The 25647-nt window shown below is 41.7% G+C and overlaps 1 protein-coding gene across 3 annotated transcripts in view; it reads right to left on the bottom strand.

Moving 5' to 3' along the window:
* Window positions 1-25647, bottom strand: part of LOC120760917 (protoheme IX farnesyltransferase, mitochondrial) — a 92950-nt gene that overhangs the window by 6276 nt on the left and 61027 nt on the right. For all 3 annotated transcript variants that reach the window (XM_040081684.2, XM_040081683.2, XM_040081685.2), the window contains exons 5-6: window positions 24676-24746; window positions 9101-9333 (exon numbers count right to left, since the gene is read on the bottom strand). In XM_040081684.2, coding sequence (XP_039937618.1) covers window positions 9101-9333; window positions 24676-24746 — 304 coding nt within the window. The remainder of the gene's footprint in view (window positions 1-9100; window positions 9334-24675; window positions 24747-25647) is intronic.

The following is a 25647-nucleotide window of genomic DNA, read 5'->3' as shown; positions in this document are numbered from 1 at the left end:
TACTGAAGCTTTATAAATTGCACTTGTCCTAAAACAAACAGGATACTAAATTTCACAGTCATTCAGCAACTGCTTGGATGTTTTACAGTTCAATAAATTTGGGTAAGATTTGGAAATATGTGTGAGATGAGACTTCCAAAAGCAGCTAGTGACTTTGAGTTTGCAAACTGCAGCAGCTGACAGTCTAATTTTCAGAATTAAAAGAGCAAGAAGCACACCCTTCTGAAGTTCTGCTCTTTAAAGTGTCAAGAAGGCCATGCGGCTCTTCATAAATCTTTATTAAAATTTCATGGTTTGCTCCTTCTAGAGCATTTTATGATGATCTCATTTGATGGATGGTCCAAATCTCGGGTGATAGAGCAATATCAATGCAGGAGCCAGACTAAGTCCTTGGGCAGGAAGAGCCCCTAAGAACAGGCGGCCAGAAAATGGCTTTTAGGGTTTAAGTCCTTGCAGGCCATGAGCTCTGACCACTAGTTAACATGAGAGGAGAGGAGAGGAGAGGAGAGGAGAGGAGAGGAGAGGAGAGGAGAGGAGAGGAGAGGAGAGGAGAGGAGAGGAGAGGAGAGGAGAGGAGAGGAGAGGAGAGGAGAGGAGAGGAGAGGAGAGGAGAGGAGAGGAGAGGAGAGGAGAGGAGAGGAGAGGAGAGCTAACCTGTAGCATCAGTTCAAGAACAGACTTGCTGCTTCTCTCTTTGCTTTGGTGCTACATATGCATAACTGGGAAGCGGCCAACCAGGCATTAAAATAAACATGGAATAGTTAAATATCAGCTCCAAAACAGATGTTGAAATCTTAACTGCATTTCCCAAAGCTGGTGTTTACTGCCTTGGCAACCTAAGAATGCTGTTTTGCTTAAAGCACAATTTTAGTAATTCCTCTGCCTTGAATAACGTGAAGGAATTTTAAAATCATTTCCAGACATTGGTAGCTGTGATTTAGGAGAGGAAAGCACCGGCCTTTTGTCTCTAGGAAACGGGTACGAGTTTGGCTGCTGTAGGGAGGGAAAGGCTTTGGCAGTGTAAACTCAGCCTCGTAATGGATCATAGTTAGGAAACAACCACACACCGTTTTACTTGATAGCGCACAACTGGCTTTCTTCCCTTAAGAGACGTTGAACAAATTACTCTTCTTTAATCCACACAAGGTAGATTAGAGCTCAGAGATTTGACTTGGTCAGCTGTATCCACCTGTTTGTGTGCACCCGTGCTGTCTCAGGCTGCCTTTTCCACCTTTTCTACAAGAAATTTTCACACAACCAGTCCCAAACTCTTCACCACAGTCCTACATAAATTTTACAGGATATTACATTCACGAGAAACGTAGAAAATAGACTCCAAAACCTTTATTTTCTCTCTTTTCTTTATGTTCATTCACAAGTTTAACACAGTAGTTTTCCCTGGAGATTTCCAACTATGAGCAATTCTGGGGGTAAAGAAAGAAAGATTTTAAAATCTTGTCAAAGTCTAGTTGCCCACTTCAGATTTAACCCAATCTTAAAGGATTATTTGGGGCTATTGGCACAAAGATTCACGGTGGTTTGGAGAGCCATGGCCAGAACACACTGTGATGTCCTGATTCATCAGGACTGGTTTGTTCAGCTCTTGGCTGCATTTTTTGTTAGTGAAGGAGAGCTAGAAGGAACAATCATTACTGCCTTTGCTTCAGCTTGTTTTGGTGATGGAAAATGATTGTTAAATCAACTGACCTCCAGTTACGAGTTTTTTTACAAGATACTGTCCTAATATCATCCCTCCTGAAGAGAAATGTTACCAGCTACTTAATTCTTCCCACTGTCTTTGGAATTAGGAACGGGATTAGCTAGTCAAAATTTACACCCTAATTTGCAATTATGAAGCCTTCTCAAACACAAAGACATTCGGGAATTACCTAGACACTAATTTTAACCAAACTGATGCAATTACCCTCCTTTTTGCCCACATCAGCACCATAGCAAGACAACAAACAGCACTTCTGCTCCCACTGGAAAACAAAAGCAGATGCTACAGCTTGTGCTGGATGGCACGAGAGCGGCAAAGCAGCCTTGAGAGGAAAAAGGGAAAATATCACTTGTAAAGCTCCACACAAGGTCCCTGGGCTGGGACAATGGTCCCGGCTATCAGTGTGGGATGCATGGCCCAGCTCGCATTGTGCCCCTCCAAGGTTACACCGTCATGGAAACCAAGGGCGATGAGAGGAAAACACTGGAAAACTCAAAAGCTTCAAGGTCAGGGGTTTCAATAGCTGTTTCTTTTGAAGAATGGCACAAAAGGCCTGTGGAACAGGAACATCTAGGGGCTGCAATAGACTCCTCTGCAGCAGCACTGAAAGGGAAGGGGATGCTGGCCATGTGTTTGGCTTGTCTGCAAAACAAAAGCATCCTCAGCATCCACCAGGAATAGGAAATGAAGTTGGCTGTGGGATTTTTCACCTTGAGAGAGTGTTTCTGGCTTCTGCCTTTAACAGAAGGAAGCCAGGTGTCCTCAGGTACGCTCACCACATGGAAAAAAGCTCTGTGTGTACGGATACGTACAGGCATGCACACTTCTTGTGTGACACACAACAGGTTATTGCAGCCAAAAACCTCGCAGGGCAACACCTTTCATTACACAGGCAAGGCTGGGGAAACAACACCATATATAACTCTCTTTAGCTAACCCCAGCAACAGATGCTATTAAAGAGCCTGTTGGGTAAGATGAAAATACAGTCTTCTGCAAATATGTTTAGGAAGCATTTACCAAAGGACGAGACCCAGCAGAAGACTGCAAGCCTGCAGAGCCATGCAGTGGCTCCTAATCGGCCATCTCTTTCAGGCTCTGGCATGGCTACCACTAGCCCAGGAGTAGGAGTCCCCCCATCCTGATTTCTCTGTGGGTGTTGTGTTTCACACCCAGGGGCAAGGGGCTCCCCCATCAGCTACACATGGGTTAGAGAACCAGGCAAAGGGCACGCTGCCTGTGAACTTGTGGGGTCAGCTCCCAGGTGCCCCAGCAGTGGAACTGCCATTTCTTTTGTCTCTTATGAAGATGGAAGGGAAGAAAAAAACAGCCCACTGGCTTTTGTCCTAAATTCAGACCAGCTGCTCACTAGTATTGTCCCTCTGCCTCATTTTTTACAGTTTTTACCCCCACAAAGCATACTACTGGGCCCCCAGCTCCAAGTCTCATATGTCAGTGACATGAATATCTCAGTTTCCTCTGCAACAGACCACAAATTCTGCTCTTTCATCTGGGAAGCGAAACCCTTGAAAAGCTGAGTTTACCAGTGGGAGTTTATAGCCAGAGCCTCCTCTCCTCCAGCAGCAGGACACTGGAATTGCCCTGCTCTGGCAGCTGGCTCCCAGACCTGTTCCCACTTCAAGGGGCTTTGAAAGCTCCAAGTTCTTAACTGGAAGGGACACAAAGATATCCAAGCTTGTTTTGCATGCAATTAAGCTGTTGTTTTGCTCTCCCTCCTACTGTCAGACAAGTGCTACACCAGGGAAGGTGTGAGAGACTCCAGCCTTTGGCAGGTTGGGCAAAGGCCCCCCTCTTTCCTATTCTCCTTTTTTGGTTACTGAAACCATCCATCTGCCAAATGTCACTAGCTGATAAGAACTGCCCGTTTTTAAGTCCCCTTTTGTAAATAGATGCTGGCTGACATAATTAATGTCTACCATACAACACAATTTGAATTACAAAGTAAAGGCAATTTAAAAATCAGCCTCCACATGATTACAGTTGATACTGAGTCTAAAAATTCCATACCCTGAGGAATTATTGAAATTTCTGAAAATGAATGAAAATCAGTACAAGATGTCTTTCAGGGAAATGAGACCAAGAGTGAAGCATCTGATAAACTAAACAGTCTCTTGAGATAAACATTCTTTGGTGCAGTAATACCTATGGCTCCTGAGCCACTACGGCTCTGCAATGTCTGCCCCACTGTCACGGCCCTTATCTGCTCTGCCACCACCTACTCAGAATAAATCCCTTTAACTGATAAGCACATTATGTTGAGGAGCCCTGCTTGTCACTTGCATCTCACTGGGTGGTTTGTATGAACTCTGTGGCACTGATCCTGCTTGCCAGCGGGATCCAGCCTTCAGCAGAGAAGAGCACGGTCAGTGGAAGAAGTACGTAAGTTCTTGGTCCCCTAGGGTAAGAAGGACATGGGACTGTTGGAGCAAATCCAAAGGAGCCCACAAAGTTGATAAGGAGACTGAAGCATCTTCCTTATGGGGACAGGCTGAGAGAATTGGGGCTGTTCACCCTGGAGGAGGAGAAGGTTGTATGGAGAACTCACAGCACCTTCCAGGATCTGAATGGGCTACAAGGAAGCCTGAGAACAACATCTGCAGGATAATGTAGTGACAGGACAAGGGGGAACGGGCTTAAATTGAGAGGGGAAATTTAAATGTGATATTAGGAAGAAATTGGCTGTGAGGGTGGTGAGGCCCTGGCACAGGTTGCACAGAGAAGCTGCTGCTGCCCCATCCCTGAAAGTATCCAAGGCCAGGCTGGACGGGGCTGGAGCAACCTGGTCTAACGGAAGGTGACCCTGCCCATGGCAGGGGGCTGGAATGGGATAATCTGTAAGGTCCCTTCCAATCCAAACCATTCTATGATTCTACGAAATGCAAGGCAAAAAATGGGCTGTGGTATTTGGAGACATTTACTCCAGATTCAGTTATCTGTTAACTAGAAATAACAAATTTAAGTGGACATTAGTCCGGGGAGAAAGAACAGCAGTGCAAGGGTAATTTAAGGTATGAATGCAGTGTGCCTCTTTCACACCAAAATAAATAGCTCTGTTTCTTTCTAAGGATCCCCGTGCACAAGCTCAGCAGCATTGTGGCACAGCCAGGAGTTCTTCTGCTTGTGGATCCCATGCAGGAGGGGGATCTGGCACAGAACAGGAGACACTGCCAAGTTTGATCTGTCTTCATGTCTCTCTGCTATCACTTAAGGTTTTAAGCGAATGTCATTATTTTCCTGCTAGTCATTTCCTTGTAAAATAATTTGAAGCTATCTTTATTTACTAGAAAAACAGATCTCTTCAGAAACAAATAGTCCCACGAAGGAGCAATGAAATCTGCTTTCAAGGAAGCAAACATGTTACTGCAAATCACAGGCTGGCAGTTAAGTTCTGCATAAATACCCCGAATACATGGCAGTGATATCCATGTGATAAATCACATTTATCATGCACTTCTGACCATCTCACCTGTACTCACTCCCCCAGCAAGGATATATTACCATTCCCCATCTTTCATCAGTTTCAAACAGCAGCCATTAAAAAAACACCCCACCCCCCCGCCCCAAACCCACAATAAGGAATTCCACATCTTCTCAGAGATAACCTTATCTTTTGCTTTTGAAATGGGAGGTTTTCCCTAAATTACATTGGCACAAAATCCAGGGTTGGGGGAAGGAGGCTCAATCAGGCTCAAGAGCATATAATTAAAGTTACCTGTCAGGGCAGAAATGGAACCCAGCATTCCTGGGAAGTACCATGAGATCTGCAAAGATGTATAGTATAAGAAATTTCTCAGAGGGCAGTGAGGCCCTGGCACAGGCTGCCCAGCGCAGCTGCGGCTACCCCATCACTGGGAGTGTCCAAGGCCAGGTTGGATGAATCTTGGAGCAACCTGGTATAGTGGAAGGTGTCCCTGCCCATGGCAGGGGGTTGGAACAGGATGGTCCTTAAGGTTCCTTGCGAACTCAAGCCACTCTATGATTCTATGATTATTCTATAAATTACAGTAAGTGCTTGCATCACTGGAAATATGAGGGTCCAAGATTTCTATCGATAAATACACAGTATTAGTTTCTTGTGCAAGAAACTGCCAAGGTATTAATCTTTGAAAGCCACCAACAAAATGAAGACAAATTAAAACAAGGCTTCTCCACTCTGAGATACTTTGTTATTAGCTCTGAAACTGGAAATAAGGAACCATCTTGAACTCTCTAAGGAACCATCTCCAGCTCTCACAAAGGACAAAATATCTCAGAGCATCCGTGCCATGGAATTCCTGAAGGAAGCAGACATAGCCGTCCCAACTGTTATACAAAACAGTTTAACACTTAGCTTCCCCCACAAATGGTAATAAAAGGGCTTAAATATCGTTTTCCCTATAACCAGCAACACGTACAACAATGTGGCTGCTGTGAGATGATTACAAGGAAGGAAAATCCACAGGAAAATGTAAACTCAAAAACCCACCACTTTAGTGGTGAGAACTTTCCTTCTCATTAGTTTCCTGCCTCCCTTCTTTCACATTTTTTGTTATCGGGTAGAATGATTTTTTTAAAATGAGGTGCAAAGGCATTTTCACACCTCTACCTAAAACTAGGTTAAGTCTCCCCACTAATTGCACATTATTAATGAGTTCAACAACCGAGATCAGGCTGGTTAGGGAAGGGATGCAGGCCTGCACGTTGTGTATGGATGCCTGCCTATATTCTGCATGGATGCGATGCTGCCAGGGACTGAACTCTCCTATTTGCAAAAGCAGAATGTTTAATGCTGAAAATCACAGTCTAAAATGCCATCCTTTTCTTCTAGTTACTTCTTTTTTCTGTCAAAGTGTTTGTAGGGTTTGTGTTGGGGATTTTCTTTGTTTTCATTTAATACTGAAATGTACTAAAATATTACATTCCAGTCCCTGTTTTCAAGAATCTCCCCAGGTGTGATCCATTACAAGCACTAGTATCAGCTTAATAACATTTCTTTCTCTATTAAATAAGCCACCTAGCCTCCCTGACGCAGATTGGGAGGTGATTATAAGAAGTTTTACCTACACAGAACACACTAGTTATGCACCAGACTATCATGTTCTGACAAAGTCTGCTTGGGTGGCTTAAAGTTATCTTCTACTGACGGCATCATTGCCAGGGATCATTCCCTCCACAGCAGAGCTAGCATAGGGACACATAACCACATTTTAGTTGCAAGTTAGAGAGGAAGCGCTTACTTGGGCACCAGTGGGGCTGCCTGCTGCCCTGTCTGATGCTGTACTGGGACAGCTTTGCTCTTTGCGAAATAGGTCTCAAAGGACAAGTTGACAAATTAAACCTAAGGACGATCAGTGTCAGTTTAACATGCTGGGCTTTCACTGGCCTCTACAGCAAGGGCTTTTGGAGACATGCAGCCCTGCACTCTAGCTCCTCAGGCTGAACTGTGCAGGTGAAGCACAGGCACACGAGAGTCATCCTCAGACACTAACTCTATAATAGTGTTAAAACCAACACATTAAGCCCCAAACAATGTTAGAGTCAAGGTCTAAGTATCTGCAGCCAGAATTACAAGGATCTTAAAAATATATATTTTGGCTTTAATTAATTCTGTAGAATCACAGAATCGTTAAAGTTGGAAATGTCCTTTCAGATCAAGTCCATCCATCACCCCAGCACCATGTTCACTATTAAACCATGTCCTCAAGTACAACATCCACACATTTTTTCACTTCCAGGAATGGTGATTCCATCACTATCATGGGCAGTCCGTTCCAATCCCTGACCACCCGTTCTGTGAAGGAAATTTTTTCCCTAATATCCAGTCCAAACTTCTCCTGGCACAACTCAAGGCTGTTTCCTCTCATCCTGTCTCTTGCTCCCTGGGAGCAGAGCCTAACCCCCACCTGGCTGCCCCCTCCTGTCAGGGAGTTGTGCAGAGCCAGAAGGTCCCCTCTGAGCCCCCATTTCTACAGTTTGAGCCATCCCTGCCAGCTCCCTCCCGCTGCTCCAGCCCCTCTCCCAGCTCCATTCCCTTCCCTGGATATGCTCCAGCACCTCAGTGCCTTTTTTATCATGTCCCCTCTTCTCCTCTAAAGTACAGCGCTGCTAACAATGTCTGTTATGCACTCCTTAACACAAAACACTATAAATATTCTCACATTTAATTTCTAGGTCTAAGTAAATTTCAGAGAAGCAAACATTTGCATTGAAGCAGTGCACAATGAAAAAAAAAAAACCAACCCCACACCACCTTCCATCCTTGGTCTGGTTTAGATCTGTGTGGGAACATGTGGACACAAAGCCAACTCAGATGGACTTTCATTAGGAAGTGCATAAAGAACAGATTTCACACAAATTCTGATAATTTCTAGTTAAAAGCCTTGTTGTTGAAAGTATTATTCAGCCTTAAATATGCCCTCCTGTGGGATGAGTGTGCGCTAAACCAATTCTTAACAGACCTATTAATTGCACTTCATTAGTTGCTTCAGACTGTAAGTTTGTAGAGCCACTTTGATTCTTGAGTTTCTAGCTGGCAGGAAAAACAAGGCCTGATTGTGCCAGAGTTGAGCTGCTGAAGAGATCAGTGTTTTACAAGGGATGTAAAAACGGTTCACAGTTACTAAAACAGAAATCTTCGTTTGCTTTTCAAGGAGGGAGGAAGGAGCATTTATAACTTACAGTTCAGCAATGGGTAATTAAGAAATATACCAATAAATTAATCTTCTCAGGATATTTTATTGCTTGTGGAAACACAGTGAAACACATCTGGGAATTTTCCAGCTGCAAGTTCCTTGCAAGTTGGATCTTACTGGATATGGTTTTAATCCTGAATACAGTTTGAATCCTGAAATTATGTAACATTTTCTCCTATGTGAACAGCAAAGATACTGTTTTCCTTCTGTTTTTTGTTGTTGTTGTTGTTGTTGTTTGTTTGTTTGTTTGTTTTGGGGTTTTTTTGGTGGGTTTTTTTTTGGTTTTTTTTTTTTTTTTTGTTTTTGTTTTTTTTGTTTTTTTTTTTTTTTTTTTTTTTTTTTTGTTTTTGTTTTTTTTTGGTTTAAGATGGTCAAAACATATATTCAATAGGACATGATGCAGGTTTGCCCTGAAATACCTGTGTAAGGAGAATGTTACCAAAATTAGCTGCTTTCGAAGCTTACCACAGGATTACAGAATGGTTTGGGTTGGAGGGGACCTTAAAGATCATCTCTTTCCACCCTCTGCCATGGGTAGGGACACCTTCAACTAAACCAGGCTGCTGCAAGCTGTGTCCAACATGGCCTGGTCAGGTCAACAAGCATAAAGAACAAAGTTTACTGCCTTTTGTGTAGGTTCTTTAGCTACCCTGGCAACCACTCGCCCTGATGAAAGGGTTTTATACTCACCAGCATCCAGACTCCCGGTAGCTGCAGTCCAGCCCATCACGGGGGGAATGGCCCCGACAACAGCTCCCACCCATGTGTTGACAATGCTCATTCTCTTCAGTGGTGTGTAACAGCACGTGTAGAGGAAGATGTTGAAGGCTCCCAGGGCCCCAGTGAGAGGGTTCACTCCCAGAGTGAGCAGGGCAATTCCCGGGATTCCGCAGGAGGCAGCAAAGCAGACAGCAAGCAAGGGGCTGTGGGGAGACATGTGGCACATGCTGAGCAGGAGCTGGCCTTGGAGAACAGCTGTTGTCCCTTTCCTTTGGTCTCCCCCTCAAAACTAAGATTGAATTTTTGTTACTGTTTTACTCAGCAGCCCTACATTTTCCTGTTTGAGCCCCCATCCTAAGAAAAGCCTTTCCAAAATGTTAAGACAATCTTGCTACAGCTCTGCAATGGAAGTGACTCTCAATCTTGTGATCCCTGTGTTTACCAAATAAATCCAAGCTCTGCAGGTAATGGAGAATCCTTCTCCCTTATGGAGAACTGCTGCTGATCTTCCTCCTTCATTTTTATTTTAGTAAATTTAAACCTCTGGAAAAAGCACTCAGAGTTTAGAGTAAATTAAAATGGTTGCAGTTTGTCAGATTTTTAACTGACTGCAGTTAGGTACCCTTCAAAGTGCAACAGGGTTAGACATAAAATTAGGAAGCACTTATGAGAAGAAAAGTACATTCAATCATTTTGAAATTACATCAATAAGAATAAAGTACTCTTTGACTTTACTGAAAAAAAGCCTGAATGTTCTACACCTCCATTTATCTGATGCACTGGACTAAGCAGAGGGAACACACCAAACAATGCCGGCAGCAGAATCAAAACTGGTTATCTTGTAAGCATGGCGGGAATTAACTGAAGATATTTTATGTTTGGTCAAAAGCAGCAAACAACAGAGATGCAAATTATCTCTGTGCATTTCTACTGCCCATCAGCTGAGAGCTCAGGAAAGGTTGGAAACATATTAAAATCTGTCAGAAAGTGGCTGGAGCTATGCAAACTTCTGCTAATTAATTCTACAATAAACATTCAAATAGGATGAACAAGAGTTTTTTGTTTGGCTACCAGAACCACAATTGACAGGCAGCATGATGTCACAACCCTAAGGAAGCTTTAGTTGCGGTTCCCTGTGCCAGATCAACATGTTTGCTGCTGGTGGGGATCTCCTCTTGTGTGCTTGTTTAAGGGGTCTGGTATAACAGGAAGAGAGAACGAAAAGCCTCTAAGAAATAATGTGGTGTGGGTAACCTCTGTAAAGGAGGAAAATGCCATTTCATTAGTTGTATTTAATAACCCATGTGGCTAAATACACACTCATAGTAATCCGTGTAAAACCAGAAAATATGTGTGCTTGCAACAAAGGTCTCTGCATGGAGTTTAGCTTTACACCCTTTGTCTAATTGAAAACCATGCAGCCTTTGTGTTCTACAATCCACTCTGCCCTCTGGTCAAATCCTTAACCCTAAAATACATGTTGCAAGCACCGCTCCAATTCTCATAAGAAAAAATTGCTGGTGGGGATGAATTTTATGGGAGCTTTATCAGCAAAAAATCCCACCAGTCAAATTTTGATATTGGTGTTTGTTAGACCAATACAGTACAGAGATCCTAAATAACTTGGAAGAAATAAAATGAGCAAATCTTATGCTAAAGATCTGCCTTCAATTTAAATTGACTAAGTAATTTATCCAGCTTTTCCAAACCATCAAGAGATTTTAGATAACGCAGGATGCACAGAGCACATTTCTGCTCACCATTACCAGCCCTGGTATTACCAATTCAGCAGGAGTTGAGGGAGGGTACATCATTGCCTTTTACTGACAATAGGATGTATAAAATTTGAGGCTGTTTTCAGGAAAGGAGCCATACAGAGCTGTGCCCTCTGGTTCTGCAGCCTGTGGTACTTCTTTGCAGAAAGGCAGCAAAACATAATCTGTACTGCCAAAGGTCCCAACGGCGACCACAAATGCTGGAGTACATCTACTTCATAGATGTTGCCCCTCTGTAGTGAAAGCCTGACTGGGCTTGGTTTAGCAAATCTATCTTGACTGATTCTTGAATACCATACAGTCAGGCAATAAACACCAGATTCACACAATACTCACTCCTGAGGTGACAAAAGACCAGTGTGACCCTATGAGGCTGGGCTGTTCACATCTGCCCTGCAGGGCTCACAGACAGAAATGAAGGCACAGTTTGATCTAATGCAACGAGCACTTTTCTCACTAATCAGGAGTGAAGACTAATCTATGTGACTCCAATTCAAATGAACTTTTGAACCCATCGTTTGAAAGTTCTTTTTGAACTTTCTACCTACCATGAGCAGGCAACAGCTCTTCATGTCTCTTCTCAGACAGGAAGGCAAAGGGTGGGAGGGTAAAGCATTCCTCCATGGATGAACCCTGTTTTGCCTCTCTTCCACAATGCTTCCCTGCAGCACCAACAGCCCTCGGTGCCAGCTCTGATCCCAGGTGTCTGCTGCCCTCATTTCCAACCAATGGATCAGAAAAACACCTTGAAAAAATAATGCTTTATCAAAGGGAGTGGTGAAGTTATGTGGCTGAAACCTTGGAAAAGATTTGCTGTGATCCTGGTGGATGAGAACACATTTTTGTTTCTTAGTTTCTTTCTTTTTGCCTCTTTAAAGGAAATTCCTGGAGGCACAGTCCATAACCATAGAATCACAGAATGGTTTGTGTTGAGAGGGTCATTAAAGCCCGTCTTGTTTCAACCCCTCTCTGAAAGGCAGGGACACCTTCCACTAAACCAGATTGCTCCAAGACCCATCCAACCTGGCCTTAAACACTTCCAGGGGTGGGACAGACACAACTTCCCTGGACAATTTGAGGCAGTTTGATCAGTGTCTATAATTGTCCTAATGCTCTCAGGGGAGGGCATAAGGTCAATGGGATGGTTCCTCTTAAGCAGCTGAAATACCTTACTTTCAGACATCCTGAAAGCATCACATCTTCTACTTCCCCCTAGTGCTTCCTCAACAAAGAAGAGTAACCGTCTGACTTACAAAGGCCTAAACTCCAAATGAGTTCAAACCGTGATCTGATGACTCAGCTTTGTTATTTCTGCCCCTTAAAATACTACTTGGCATCACGTAGACACTGCAAGCAGAAATCAGGAATTTTCTTTCATGGTGAGACATGATGTAGAAGAGAATTCAACTCACTCTCATGTAAACTTGTCATGTTTATAAGGTTTAAGAGAAGTATAAGCAACTCCTCACTGCGGCAAAGAAAATATTTGAGGAAAACAGAGAGATTTCAGTCACTGATGATGCTCTACCTGCTTCAGTGACACTGTAGATTTTAAGACAAGATTGAGCCTAGGTTTAAATCACAGCAGTTTAAAGGGTATTCTGATTTCTACTAGTTCATGTCTTCTAGGTAACAGTGTGCATGTCCACGCTCACGTTGTTTGTCAGTACTCAGGTACATGGGGCTAACATGATGTTAGCTGATTTGATGCACTCTCTGTTGCCAGGAAGCCCACATCTATCAAGGGACCATAGGAGACCAGCATCTCATCTTGGAGCAGAAAGACACTGAGCTGTCACTGAATTTACCCTACCACCTAATGTTCACACAGTTTCTCCCACTACAGCCTCATGCCATCATGCAGCCCATGTCAGCACTGGGTAACCCACTGCCAGCAAGTTCTCACATGGTGCTCAAAAGTGGCTGAGGGGTCTCTGATGGTTTCTTTCATCCTTAAACCATCCCAGGCAGTAAGTGCAGGCTGGTGACAGATGCTGGTACAATATGCCTCATTTCACTTGGGCGTTGATGTTTGCTGATGGAATCGTTCCCATGGGAAAAAAAGGCAATCTTCCACTGGAAATCTGGCCAAGGAGCTAGCTCAAAAAGTAAACATCTTGAGTAAGAAACTAAGTTTTATGATGGATTCTTGGGAGGAGTTGGTTTCAGTTATATGGCTGATTAAAATCAGGCTTTGGAAAAATACTGTAAGTGCCAAATGAGTTCTCTTCAAATTTCAACTCTAAAATACCTAGTATGCCACCACATAGGGCACCTCCTAAAGGCAACCCAAAACCCAGTAATTCTGCTTCATCCCTCTTCTTTCCTCTACCGACAACAAATATGCCCAAATCTACCTAATGAAAGTGCTAAAAGCTTTTGAGAATTTCAGCTTGACTAGTGAATAATCAAACTTTTCCTGATACAAAGGAAATGTGTTGCCATTTCTTTCCCAGGGAGATCACCCAAGATGGCCCCACCCCAGCCACACTCCACTGAGAGCATCCAAGAGGAGAATGAGAAGCAAGAGGAAGATCAGGTCCACATTCTTCTCATTCAGCTCTGGAGAGATGCTGTAGGTTGGGCTGGGGAGGATTGCTCAAGGACAACCCAGAGCTGCTGGGGGAAATGGGAACAGACAGAAGGAATTCAACACGGGTTCTATTCAGGTATCTCCTACACCTGCGACCATGAGACATCCGTTTGGACTGGACCCTCATCCAGAGAAGTGAGGAGACTTTGGATGACACAGGAGCATATTTTAATTCATGTGCAATAATATAACCTCTAAACTAGTTGTCACTTACAGATGTTCTGGTTATACGTAAATAATGAGCTTACACACATGTGCAGGAAATAAATTTACTTAACAGGCTCTGGAACCATGGATAATAGTACTTACTGACTCACAGCCTTACTTGGAAAAATTAAGAGGCAAAAACAAATTAAAGCATTTGCCCGTCTATAAAATTAATGTAGTATTTTACCTATTTCACAGCAGCATTAGCAAGCTTCATGTATATAATGATCAACACTGGAACTACTTACACAGGCTTTTCTGTGCTTCTGTTTCTGTTTGCCAAAACATTTTCTGAAGACGACTGTCAAAGTAGTTTGAACTACACTCTAAAAAACAGTGCTAAAAATGAGGAAAAAGTTTAACAAATTAAAAAAAAAAAAAAAAAAGACAAAAAAAAAATCCCTCTTAAAACCTATGAATTGTTAAAAATATGGAAAATTCCTGCATCAGCATCTAATGCTTTAACCTATTCCCATGAATAGATCGACATTCCCATACAAGTGCAGACACAAAGCACACATGAATCCTGAACAGGTGCATTCATTTAATCAGCAGTTCTATGTGATTCATGTTCAGACGTTATATAAATGCATAAGAAACTTAATTTGTGACCTGTGTTAATGGGAAATTAGGCATACCAAACATATTTACATAAAAGCAGGTGAAGTATAAGTGCATATATTTGAAAATTAGATTCAAAGCCTAATACAAAATATAATGAATCCTGTCTTCTCCCTGTTTGTCAAAAACCCTTTACAGACATGTCACCCACTTCTAAAAGGGTAAACTGAAAAAAACCGCTAACAACAATGCTTTTTTGTTTAGCTGCAGCATGTCTGGAGTACCTTAATGGATTGGAACATTTAAGTTCCCAGTTGATTATTCCGTATTAGATCTCATTAGTATTGACAGCTGTCCCTCAGGCCACAAGACCATGGATCCGTTCTGCCATATGCAGGGTGATGCTCTAAAATAAGCAGAGCAATGATGGTGAAGGAAGAATCCAGGCATGGGCTTGAGGGACAAGGAGGGTGCAAAGAGAAGAAACTTTATTTAGATTAATTTCCATATCCAAATGAAGGCAAATACATAGTTGTGTTCCTCTGTGTGGGATTTTAGTAACAGCAAATACTCTGCACAGATTCTGCCCTTTAATTAAACTGCAATTTACCTACTTTTTGATGAGACAAAAACTGGGTTTGAATTTTGGTGAGTTTTCTGTGTCATCCAAGACATGGGTTCAGCAAGACCACTGTGCTTCTTCCCCTTGCTCACCCACAGAAATGGTACTAAATTATCCCTGACTTCAGCATCTTCCATGGTGGCAGATAAACAATGCTGAGACCATAGAGGTGAGACTGATGGCTCAGACTAATTTCAACACTGCTGCTCTGGGCCCAAATTCTATCTGCATATAGTATCAAAACAATTTGTTGTAACAAGAAGAGGGACAGCCTGAACCATGTTCCTGCACAGACGGGCTGAAAATAGCAGGTGCTCAAGAGAAGGTATTTTGGCAGACAAAGAACACAACTGTGATCCTCATCTGCAACTACATTTCACCATCACAAGCTGAGATAAAAGTGCTATTCCAAAACCATAATTAAAATCAGATTTCAGGAGGAAGCATCATAAGTTGCTTATTATTTCTGGAATCTCTAGGTACTAAAAATGTCCCCAGAATACTCATCAATACAAAGCTGCCGGAGGAAGCCCCCTCTTCATTTCTCTGTTTTTTTCCAGGTCGGCAATAAGTTCTTAAGACTTCTGAAGCCACTTAAAAATTCAGACAAAAGCATCCATCTGAAGGTTTCACCTTTTTCCAACAGCAATGAGAGGTTATACAAAAAGAAGTACTACCCCTTTGATGGTTTCTGTGGCTGCAGAAACCCACAGTCATGAATGGGAAAGGATGTCCATGGAGACTTCTACCTACACTCATGCAGAAAACCATACTCCTCCTTAACTGCTGATTTAGCTTTGCTCATCTCCTGGCATCTTCTCAATTCCTGCAGCCAGGCAACACTAAGAGTTGCTGAAAACAAGTCCTAGGGCAGGAGCTGTGCCTGTGGTCAGCATGACTGTGTTGGCAGCACTGGGTTATGGCTTGATCACCTCCCTCAGTGGGAGGAGCATCAGTCAAAAGTATTTTTTTTAACTTACATTTATTTTCTTTAAGATCAGCAACCAAGAACTGCTGAACTCTGCTCAGCAGCTTTTAGAGATCCACCAGAAAAATCAGGGAAGGCCATCAATCAACCGCAGGAGTTAGAGCAGGCAATCCCATCCCATCTGGAGAAAACAGAAGGAGCTGAAGGTGTTACGAAGACTGTTAGAAGCCCTCCTGCTCCCACAGCTGAGGTAACAGGGATGTGGGCCCATCTCCTTCAAGCACACATCTGGACTGGAGTTGTGTCATTTCCAGCCCAGCTTCCCCTGATGGACAGATGCTTGGAACTGGCAATGGGGTCATCTGCTGGCACAAGCGCCACCAACTCAGCTGACTGCGAGAAAGGAGCCAGAAGGCTGGAAAAGGCACATTTTGCCCTAAATAGCAACAGTAGCAACCCTGAAATTATTTTTGATGGAAGGTTAAAAAAATCACCTCATGCAGTTTTTATGTTCAAGGTAAGGCCCAGAGCATTCAAAAGAAATCAGTATTCACGGCAGAATGCTGAATGATGGCAATCTACCAACTCTGAAATTAAATTTTAACTTTCCACACAAATCCTTTCAGGCTGCGTACTTATATATTTAGTAATAAAAACCATATCCATGACCACTGTCAGCTGTAAAAGTTCTATTGTAATAACAACACTACTAATGGGAACTGGAACAACACTGCATGGATCAGTAGCTTTGTTGCTGATGACTTTACTAAAAGCGCTTCCAATTTTTTTTACAAAATACATTTGATGAAACTCCCAAAGAGCTCTACAAACAGACTGAAGATGTTCCTGATAGAAAAAAACATCCACATTCAGATGTGAGATTCTGAATCAAAGTGGTTACATGATGACCTGATCTAGTGGGTGGCAGCCCTGTCCATGGCAGAGGGGGTGGAATTAGATGGTCTTTAAGGTCCCTCCCAACACAAACTGTTCTGGGATTCTGTAATACAGCATGACTCCTAATCAGTATAATTTTTGAGGCTGTGGTTTTTAAGGACTCAAAGCAAAATATTTTTACGTTCAACTACAACTTTCAATTACAGATTGGATTAGTCTCAAGGAAAGATTTCTTTCCAATTAAAAGGAAAAAAAAATAGCTGTAACACTGGCAGAATGGACATACTGCCAGACATCTATTTCTTTCATGTATTTCTGATTCACCATCAGTCAGAAGCCTTACTTAACACAAGCAATTCCTGCCCTCAACTCAACTTTCTCTTTTACAGGTACATAGTGGCTGAATATTGCAAAAAGCCCAAGAACCTTAAGCTTAAACCTGCAAAGTACCAGAATTATATTAAACTGAGCAATATGTATCAGTGAGCTAAAATGGTACTATTTTAAGAGAGAAAATATTGAGAAAAATCTTAATAGATATCCATTTATTCTCTTTCATTCATGCAAGAAAGTTCATGAATCATGACAAGGGATGAAGGACAATGCAGTTTAAAACTACAACATGAGACTAAATTACACTTTTAATTGGGAATTCAATTTTTCTCCATCAACTACAAATATCAGAATACAGCTTGTCTATCATTTAGCACTGAAGACAGACAAACAAATGGGGAGCTTTGTCAAGTCTTTCTCTTTTTTTCTTAATGAATTATTTAATTTTGTCTTCACAGGTTAAGAAGTAGTTTCTCCATTCTGTCAGTGTCTGGTGTTTCATCCCCAAAACCACATTGCTGTGGCCGATCAGATTCCACATGTACTGCAAGTATCGAATTTTGTATCAGATCCCTTTCAGCTAGGTGTACCATGATTTTTAAGACTCCCAGAATACACTTGTTGCTATTCTGCCCACTTGTGGTTTTGTGTCTTTTCTGCAATTTGATTTCTGGTAATGACTATGATAAAGATGTTGCTAATCTCAGATTGGACAGTACTTTTCCCCAAATGTGAGAAAAAAATAAATGAGGAAAAAAATGGAAAAGCTCTAAACCTAACTTGTAATATGAAATCTGAGCTGAGGAAGAATTCAGTGTTAAGAGGAAGTATGAGAGTGGTAGGTGCTCCCCAAAAATCTAATGAGCTGGGTTAACAGGTATTACTTTAGCACAGGTATTACTTTACACCACAACTGTGTCTGCAGAAAAAGAGTTTACAGACTCAATCCTCAAGTAAACCTCTTTCAAATTCAAATTTCTCTGAAAGGAATCACTCCCAATACCTTTGCTCCGCCCATAAGGCCCAGCCAGGCGCATCAGTGCGACAGCCAGAGCTGGTCTACAGCTGCACAGGCAATTTGGTTTAACAGACACCAAGCAGCCTAGCTCCTTAGAAGATGGAAGCAAACAAGTCCCCAGGCATCGTACCCATAGGTCAGATTCAAACTCATACAGGGGACCCCAGCCAATCCCTTTGAACCAATGCGCCCATACCATTGGCCAGTGAGCTGGGCGGAGTTAAGACCCTCATCTAATTGCATGTAAGTGCGGGAAATTTGAAGCCCCCATAAAAGGGGAAGACTGACAATAAACTTGGGCTGCTGCTGCGTGATCTTGGTGCGCTCTGTCGCGTGCCTGTCTCCATCATCAGCGACACAACAGCACCTACCCGGACGTGATTTTGAATGACAGCTGGACCATCCACAGGGAAACAGAGAAGGATGAGCAATGTCTAAATCTCCCAAGGAACGTCATACAGGGAGAACTTAGCATAAAGGAAGTTCAGTGATGCATAAACACATATCACTGGCTAAGTCTCATCATGGAGTTACCTTTTTGAGTTTTGCCTCTAAATTGCTACCAGCTCTGGCTTTGCCATCAAATATACTTGCTTAAAAATGTATTTAGTGTAAATAAACACAGACTACAATAAAATATTGCCTGTCTGTACCAATTCATTCCTCTCCCAAAGAAGAAACAGACCAAGCATGTAGCCCAGGCCACCCTGCCACGGGTGCATATAATTGTATAAAAGCATAATCAACACTGCATTATACACAAAGTGGGGGCAATTTGTTCTCCTCACTCCTCAAGAACCCAAGCTGCAGATGTTCTGTCTCCCCTGCCAGCTCGAGGTGCTTTAAAACTATCATAAACAAACATGACTGATTTAAAAGAATCATTTAATCCTGAAAGGGACACATCACTCTTTTTTATGCTTGAGTAAATCAAGATTGGCTTGATTGATTTTGCTGAAGGTTTTGCTAAGGTGATGCAATAATTTCAACTCAGTCAAGCAAGGAGAGATCGAGAGTCCCACCCTCAGCATCGAGCTTTCTTCTACACATCTGCTCTCATTTTTACCAGTTTAACTCCTTGCAAATGATACCAGGACCTGTTTTTTTCATGCTTTCATGAGCCTGCCCTGAGGTCTGAGCCCAGGTCTGGGATGCAATAGCTCAGTGCACCATGGGGAGACTTGCAGTTAGACAAAAATAAAACTTTTATGCTGCCCTTTGTTATTAAGCAGACACTCCAATCGGGCCTCATCACTTCACTGGGAAATAAAGAATTAAAAATGAAAAGGACCTATACTTACGAAATGTTTATGCTCTCATTACACTTGATATCCACATCAGAAAGTTAATCTTAACAATCCTGAGCAACCCTGTGGAGCGTCAACATGCTTGTGGTATATGGCTTTGTTAGGAAGGAGTGAAAGGGTGACTAATAATATTCACAGCTTCCTCACAGTCATGAAAATGTAAATATTTTTTTAAAGTGCTTACAAGACAAACCTACCGTAAATCAGAAAAATGTCGCCCATAATATTTAAATCCTCCTCTTTAATCTAACCTTAGAGAGTGGCAGTTAAGTGATTCTACTCCAAAATCTCAGTTCTCTCTTTAAGAGCCAGATACCACCCGACTAACCGGATGGATAATTTGGTCTCTCCAGAAACATTTTTCTAATTTTAGAACAATTAAATATAACATGTGCTTCTGCTGAGCCCTCAGCCAACATTTGGAAAGCAATCGGTAAAGAAGTCTCAGGCCAGATCTCAATCCAATTCAGACAGAGAAAACTGATGTTCTAGAGTATTTATCAGCCTGCTCTTTAAAAAAACAAACAGAAGATAGTCCAGTCATCTCAGCACAGGAACACTGCTTCTAAATATATTTCCAGAAGGAATGAAATTGAAGGAATTAAGTTATTCCTTACAGCAAAAGAGAGCAGGACAAGAAGCAAAGGTCTGCCATGGGAAGAGGGTCAGTCTCTAAATACCAGCCAATGGAAAAGCAATGGGGCAGATTAAGCCTGACAAATTTCAAGTTCAGCCAGATCTTTTCTGCCCATCTGCAGATTCTCCTGCATCATTGTAAACATGCTTTTGACACCCGCAGCATGGGAGAGAGAACTCTTAGCTGGCAAGTCTTATCTCAGAGGTGAAGAGGATGAAGATGGTTGTACTTTGGGATTCCTGTATTATTATCCAGGCAGATTATCTACAGTTACCATCTGGAGTTACGGGGTTTTTTAAGTGGAAAAACAAAGTGAAAAACCCTTCATATACCATCAAAGTTCATTAATAGAATACAATTATTGTCAAACAGGCAGCAATAGGAGTCACTGTAGCTCCCTTCCAGCATGATTTATAATTTTATATTCCTTGTGATTTTATATCCCTAGCAAAAAAAGAACTAAATAAAACATATCAAAGTGGTTCTCCACATATCTCAACCTCAGGAATGCAGCTTTTCTAGTCATAGAGACCAGAGAGCAAGCATCTGTGTTCGCACAGCTAACTAAAGCACAAGAAAAATAATACAGGGAACAAAGCGTTAGGGTTTTGACTGCACTAAACCAGAATTTACAAACACAAACCTGAAATGTTTGACAGACATGGGAAGAAGAGCCATCAGGAGAACACTGCCCCCAAGATGGGGAAAGGATCTTGGGCTTCCAGTTTAAATAATGTTTGTTTGTAAAAACTCACTTTAACATCACCTTTGGAGAAAATTACTCATCACTAGTCAATTATAGAAGAAAAGAGGCAATGGCTGCAATCAATGTCCAAGAGGCCCATTCATATTAGACACAAAGATGGCAGCATTAGCTCACAATGGCTCGGTTCCCTCCAGCTCCCATGGCTCTACTACCCACCTACCCCCCAACAAGGAGCTGACACAGAGGGTAAGACAACTCCATCAGGAGCCCATATCACTTCTCTGCAGTGCTCCCCACAAGCAGATGGAGCAGCTATTTAGCCAAATGCACCGCGACTCCAGCTTTGTACATGAGCATGTGGGACGTTTCCTAATGTGGGGCAAGGCACAATGTACTCCGATTTATCAACTGTCCTGCATACAATTAAAGATTCAGATAAGTAATTTGGGCATAAAGATCCATAGACTGAGCTGAAAAGCAGCAAGGCATGAGGGGAGAAGCATTTCTGCAGGATTTATATTTACCAAACAGAGCTGCCTGCAAAGGAATGTCTGTGTTGAGCTGTGACAGAATGAGGCCTGGGCCGGAACGAGCTGGAGAACCAGGAATTGCTTCATTTCAATTGAAACAAATTTAAATGTGGAGTTAATAAAACAACCCTCTTCACTGCCCTAAGAAACAAAATATATATGTAGTTAGAGCCATATAATTTCCTCCTAACACATTTTGATCTGAGATTGATAATGTGCAGTATCACCATTTCTCTGTGCATTCTACAAAAGGCCTCTAATACCTTAGAACCATTTAATCAACATCCCATGCAGGCAGTGAATAGATAATTGAAATATAAGTACTGTCATCCATATCCCCTTTGGGAAAGAGACACAGTAAGTATTATATCATTGCATTAGACCATCCTTTGATGTGTGTTTTATTCTCAATTAACTATGTTTTAGCCCCAAGGTTTCTCCCCCCACACCTCTCTGTGACACAGACATGCCAGAAAAAAAATTTAAAAATACCCTGCTGTTCAAAAGGCAAGAAGTACATTTTTACAAGCAATTGCACGTGTGAAAAATATAAAGCTGCTTTTAAATTTCTTGTTTACCAAACACAGTCAATGACAGCTTCTGGAAAACACAGGGTGGAAAAACAAATGAAGGCAGGAGGGTGGTGGTGGGGAAGGAATGAATTTACTTGTTTTTAAATAATAAAGCCTGAATAGAAGCAGGATAAGAAACTCTTGAAAAGGCTGTCGTGATGGTGTCTGCTTTGAATTGTGCCCTGTTTAAACAAGAGGAAAGCCTCCCACTGAAAAAAGAAACATTTTTATCTTTCAAATACATCTCAGGGCAGTCCCTTTAAAATGAGGCATTTTCTAAACAAAGCATCAGAATGTTCCCCTGCAGGGAATGAGCATCTGATCTCTTAAAAATTAGTATTCTTGAAGAAATGTAGATTTATAGAGCTTTTGTTTTATTTGTTTTATCTTAAGTAGAATGAAACCTGTCTGAAATGACCACCCAAGGGAGCTAAGCCACCAGCTAAGCAGGGGCTGAGCTCTAATGGAGACCCAAAGTTGTACCAAGACCCTTGGGGAGGTCTTAAATCTCTGGCTTAACCAGAGTTAGCAAAACACTTAATGCAGGTCTCAGTGTAAGCCCAGGACATGGATTTTCCTTCACTTACATCCATGCAGCTCCACTACCATCAGTAGGAACGGTCCTGATTTACATTAATGTTAAGCAAAGAAAGAAGCTAATTACTCTGAGTTATCCAGTGACTACAGGAGAAATTTTGTTTTAAAATGCACAAATTTTTCAGCACAGGTTGCTTTTGTTACACTTGCAATAGGAGGTCTGCTACAGGCAGCAGAGTGGAAAAATTCAGCTTTACACAGAAATTGTCTAGAGTCTCAATGTGCTTCTGAAAAAATAAAATTTCACATATTGCAGTTTTCTATTAGTTCATGAACATCCAACTTCCATATCTGCATTTGTGACTATTATTCACAAATCTTAGCAATTGGTGAGAAACAGTACTAACATTGGAGCCCTTTTTTGGTCTGATTCTTCAAGTGTTTAGCTTATAGTTTAAACTGAGCAAAGTCAACGCTACACTCAGAAATACCAATAAGTGGAAGTGTTCCTACGTCCATTAATTGCAGTAACTATCAACTGTGAACATGAGAAGCAGAAAGCTCACAGACAGAACACAGCTCCTTGGGCATTGCTAAGGGAAAAGGTTAATGGGATTCTTGGAAAAAATATTCATCAAACAACACAAAGCTTTATTTCTGTTGAAACATTCAAGGTATCAGCTGAGTTGTGCCACCTTCTGCCATTTTAATAGATTTAAACTTCTTAAATGTGTATAGAATAGTAGCTCGAGTACAAATAATCTCCCTCAGGAGAATATCAATAAATTCCACAGGATGTTAGTTTTATCATAGAATCCCAGAATTATTTGGATTGGAACGGACCATAAAGCTCATCTATTTCCACCCCTTGCCATGGCCAGGAACACCTTCCACTGTCCCAGGCTGCTCCAAGTCCTGCCCAACCTGGGCTTGGACACTTCCAGGGTTGGGGCAGCTACAGATTATCTAGGCAATCTGGGCCTGGGCCACCCCTCCTTCACAGGGAAGAATTTCTTCCTCAAATCTAATCTAAATCTACTCTTTTGCAGTTTGAAGCCATTATATTGAAGGGTTTTGAGACAAGACCTGGAGTAACCAGAGCCAAGACTACTGTGAGCAAGAGATAATAATAATAATAATAATAATAATAATAATAATAATAATAATAATAATAATACTATCCTGCCATCATTTTTCTTCCTAATAAGTGTTTATTCTCCCTGGGCCTAAGGACCACATGCAAAGGAAACAGAAGTGCAGGTCCCCTGAACCACACAATTAAGCCTTATTTACTGTATATCCAAAAGATGGCCTTTCTGTAGTGGTCCCTAAAATATGCATTTAAGTAGAATTAACTCAGGAATCCGCAATTAGCACCACCTTTGAGAACAAATCGGAACAAGTTTATTGAAGCACTCTAACCATTTACCACAAGAGTGAATTTACCCCCAAGGTTCACTTGACTATTTTGTGTCAATTTTCTTGTAATTTCATCTCTCATGGTTTTTTCAGTCCTCCAAAGGTAATGGATAAAATACAGAAATAAATAGGACCAACTGTTCACAGAAGCCAAAGGGAAAATATGATTTTGTTATAAACACTTTTTGGCACAATTCATGGAAATGCAATATTAAAAATTATTTGTTGAATCATTTATGAATTGGGCCTTCAGATACAGTTTACAAATAAGTTAGAGGTCTTTTACTGATGTTCTTTTTCACTTTGCTTTCTTAGTTGCGAAACAGCCTTTAAGAAACTGAACTGATACACAATCAAGAAAACAGACGGAATGGAAGACTTTTATTTCAAGGAAATTCCTATGCTAATGCAGGACTTTTTTTGGTGAAGGGAGGAATTTATGTATAGATAATGACAAACTTTATGATGACAAATTTTAAAAATAATTTTCTAGGATGCCACAATTATGAGTTTTCCACCAGCTAAACATGTAGAAGCAACACATATTTTTGTGTTTGTTTTTAGGTGGGAAATTTTTAAGATTTATTATCACAAAGCAAAAGTTCAGTCGAACATAACTGCATGCTGCCACACTGTGCACAGGGTCACCACACATGAAGAAATATATAATATGAAAGGAAATTCTACTGTATTGAGAAATTCAGTATTTTACAGCTCTGAGTGCCCAAACGCCTCACATGAAACTTACAAACATAAAGAAATAACAAGGAACACAGAGGTGCATTTCTTTTGTAAGTGTTTTGTTTCCAAGCGCTACTTTTCATCATCTGAAGAGGGAGAGAAACTTGGAAACAGATAAACGGTTTATTACTCCTCAGCCAGAGCAGGTGTGCATTGCCTTACCTGATCTGTCCTCGCACCAGTGGTCTGTTTTTAGTCCTGTTCATATTTGAGTCAAATGGAACTTCAAAGAACTGTAATTAAAAAAAAAAAGGAAGAATAAGAATGAAAGGGTACCTTAAAACACGCCATGCATGGAATGTCCTATCTGCAAATGCTTTAATTTCTGTTTTTGAAGGTTCAAGGATACAACGAAAATGGCAAATGGGTTTTATGGAGCTTTGATAGTCTGCATTGATGCTTTTGGCATCCCCTTAGAAAGAAAATTACCCAGAGGACAAAATTAGTCTGCACAAGACCCCAAAAGTTCATCATCTGAAGTACAGTTTGATTCCAAGTTCTTTCCTCAACAGGTCTGACACATATTTTACACATGCACAATTGCATATGCGTACACACATGGAAATAATGGAATCGTTACGGATGGAAAAGATCTTCAGGATCATCCAGTCCAAACACCACCACCACCACTGTTCACCATAAACCACATTCTCAAGTGTCACATCCACAGGCTTCCTGAGCACTTCCAATCCACCACCCTCCCTGGGCATCCCCTTCCAAACCTTTCAATGAAGACATTTTCCCTGAGCCTTCCCCAGCACCAGTTGAGGCCATTTCCTCTCCTCCTGTCCCTGCTCCCTCGGAGCAGAACCAGACCCCCACCTGGCTCCCCCCTCCAGTCAGGAGTTGTGCAGAGCCAGAAAGTTCCCCCTGAGCTTCCTTTTCTCCATGCTGAGCCCCCCACCCCAGCTCCCTGATCCCAGTTTTATATTAACAAAATGCAAATGCTGCACTTCTGGTCTTTAAAAGACAAACACTAAGGTTTTTTCCAAGTTCACCTACCTTGCCAGAACCTATAACCCACCTCAAAATCATTCAACTCTTGTAAAATGCTACGGGAACTGCTCTGAGCCTCCAGTTGGAGCAGGAGGGAGTGAACACACCATATGGTGTTATTTAATGTCACAACTCAAT

The sequence above is a fragment of the Hirundo rustica genome, chromosome 18 (assembly GCF_015227805.2).
Source record: "Hirundo rustica isolate bHirRus1 chromosome 18, bHirRus1.pri.v3, whole genome shotgun sequence".
Lineage (NCBI taxonomy): Eukaryota > Metazoa > Chordata > Aves > Passeriformes > Hirundinidae > Hirundo > Hirundo rustica.
This window is presented reverse-complemented; position numbering and strand designations above follow the sequence as displayed.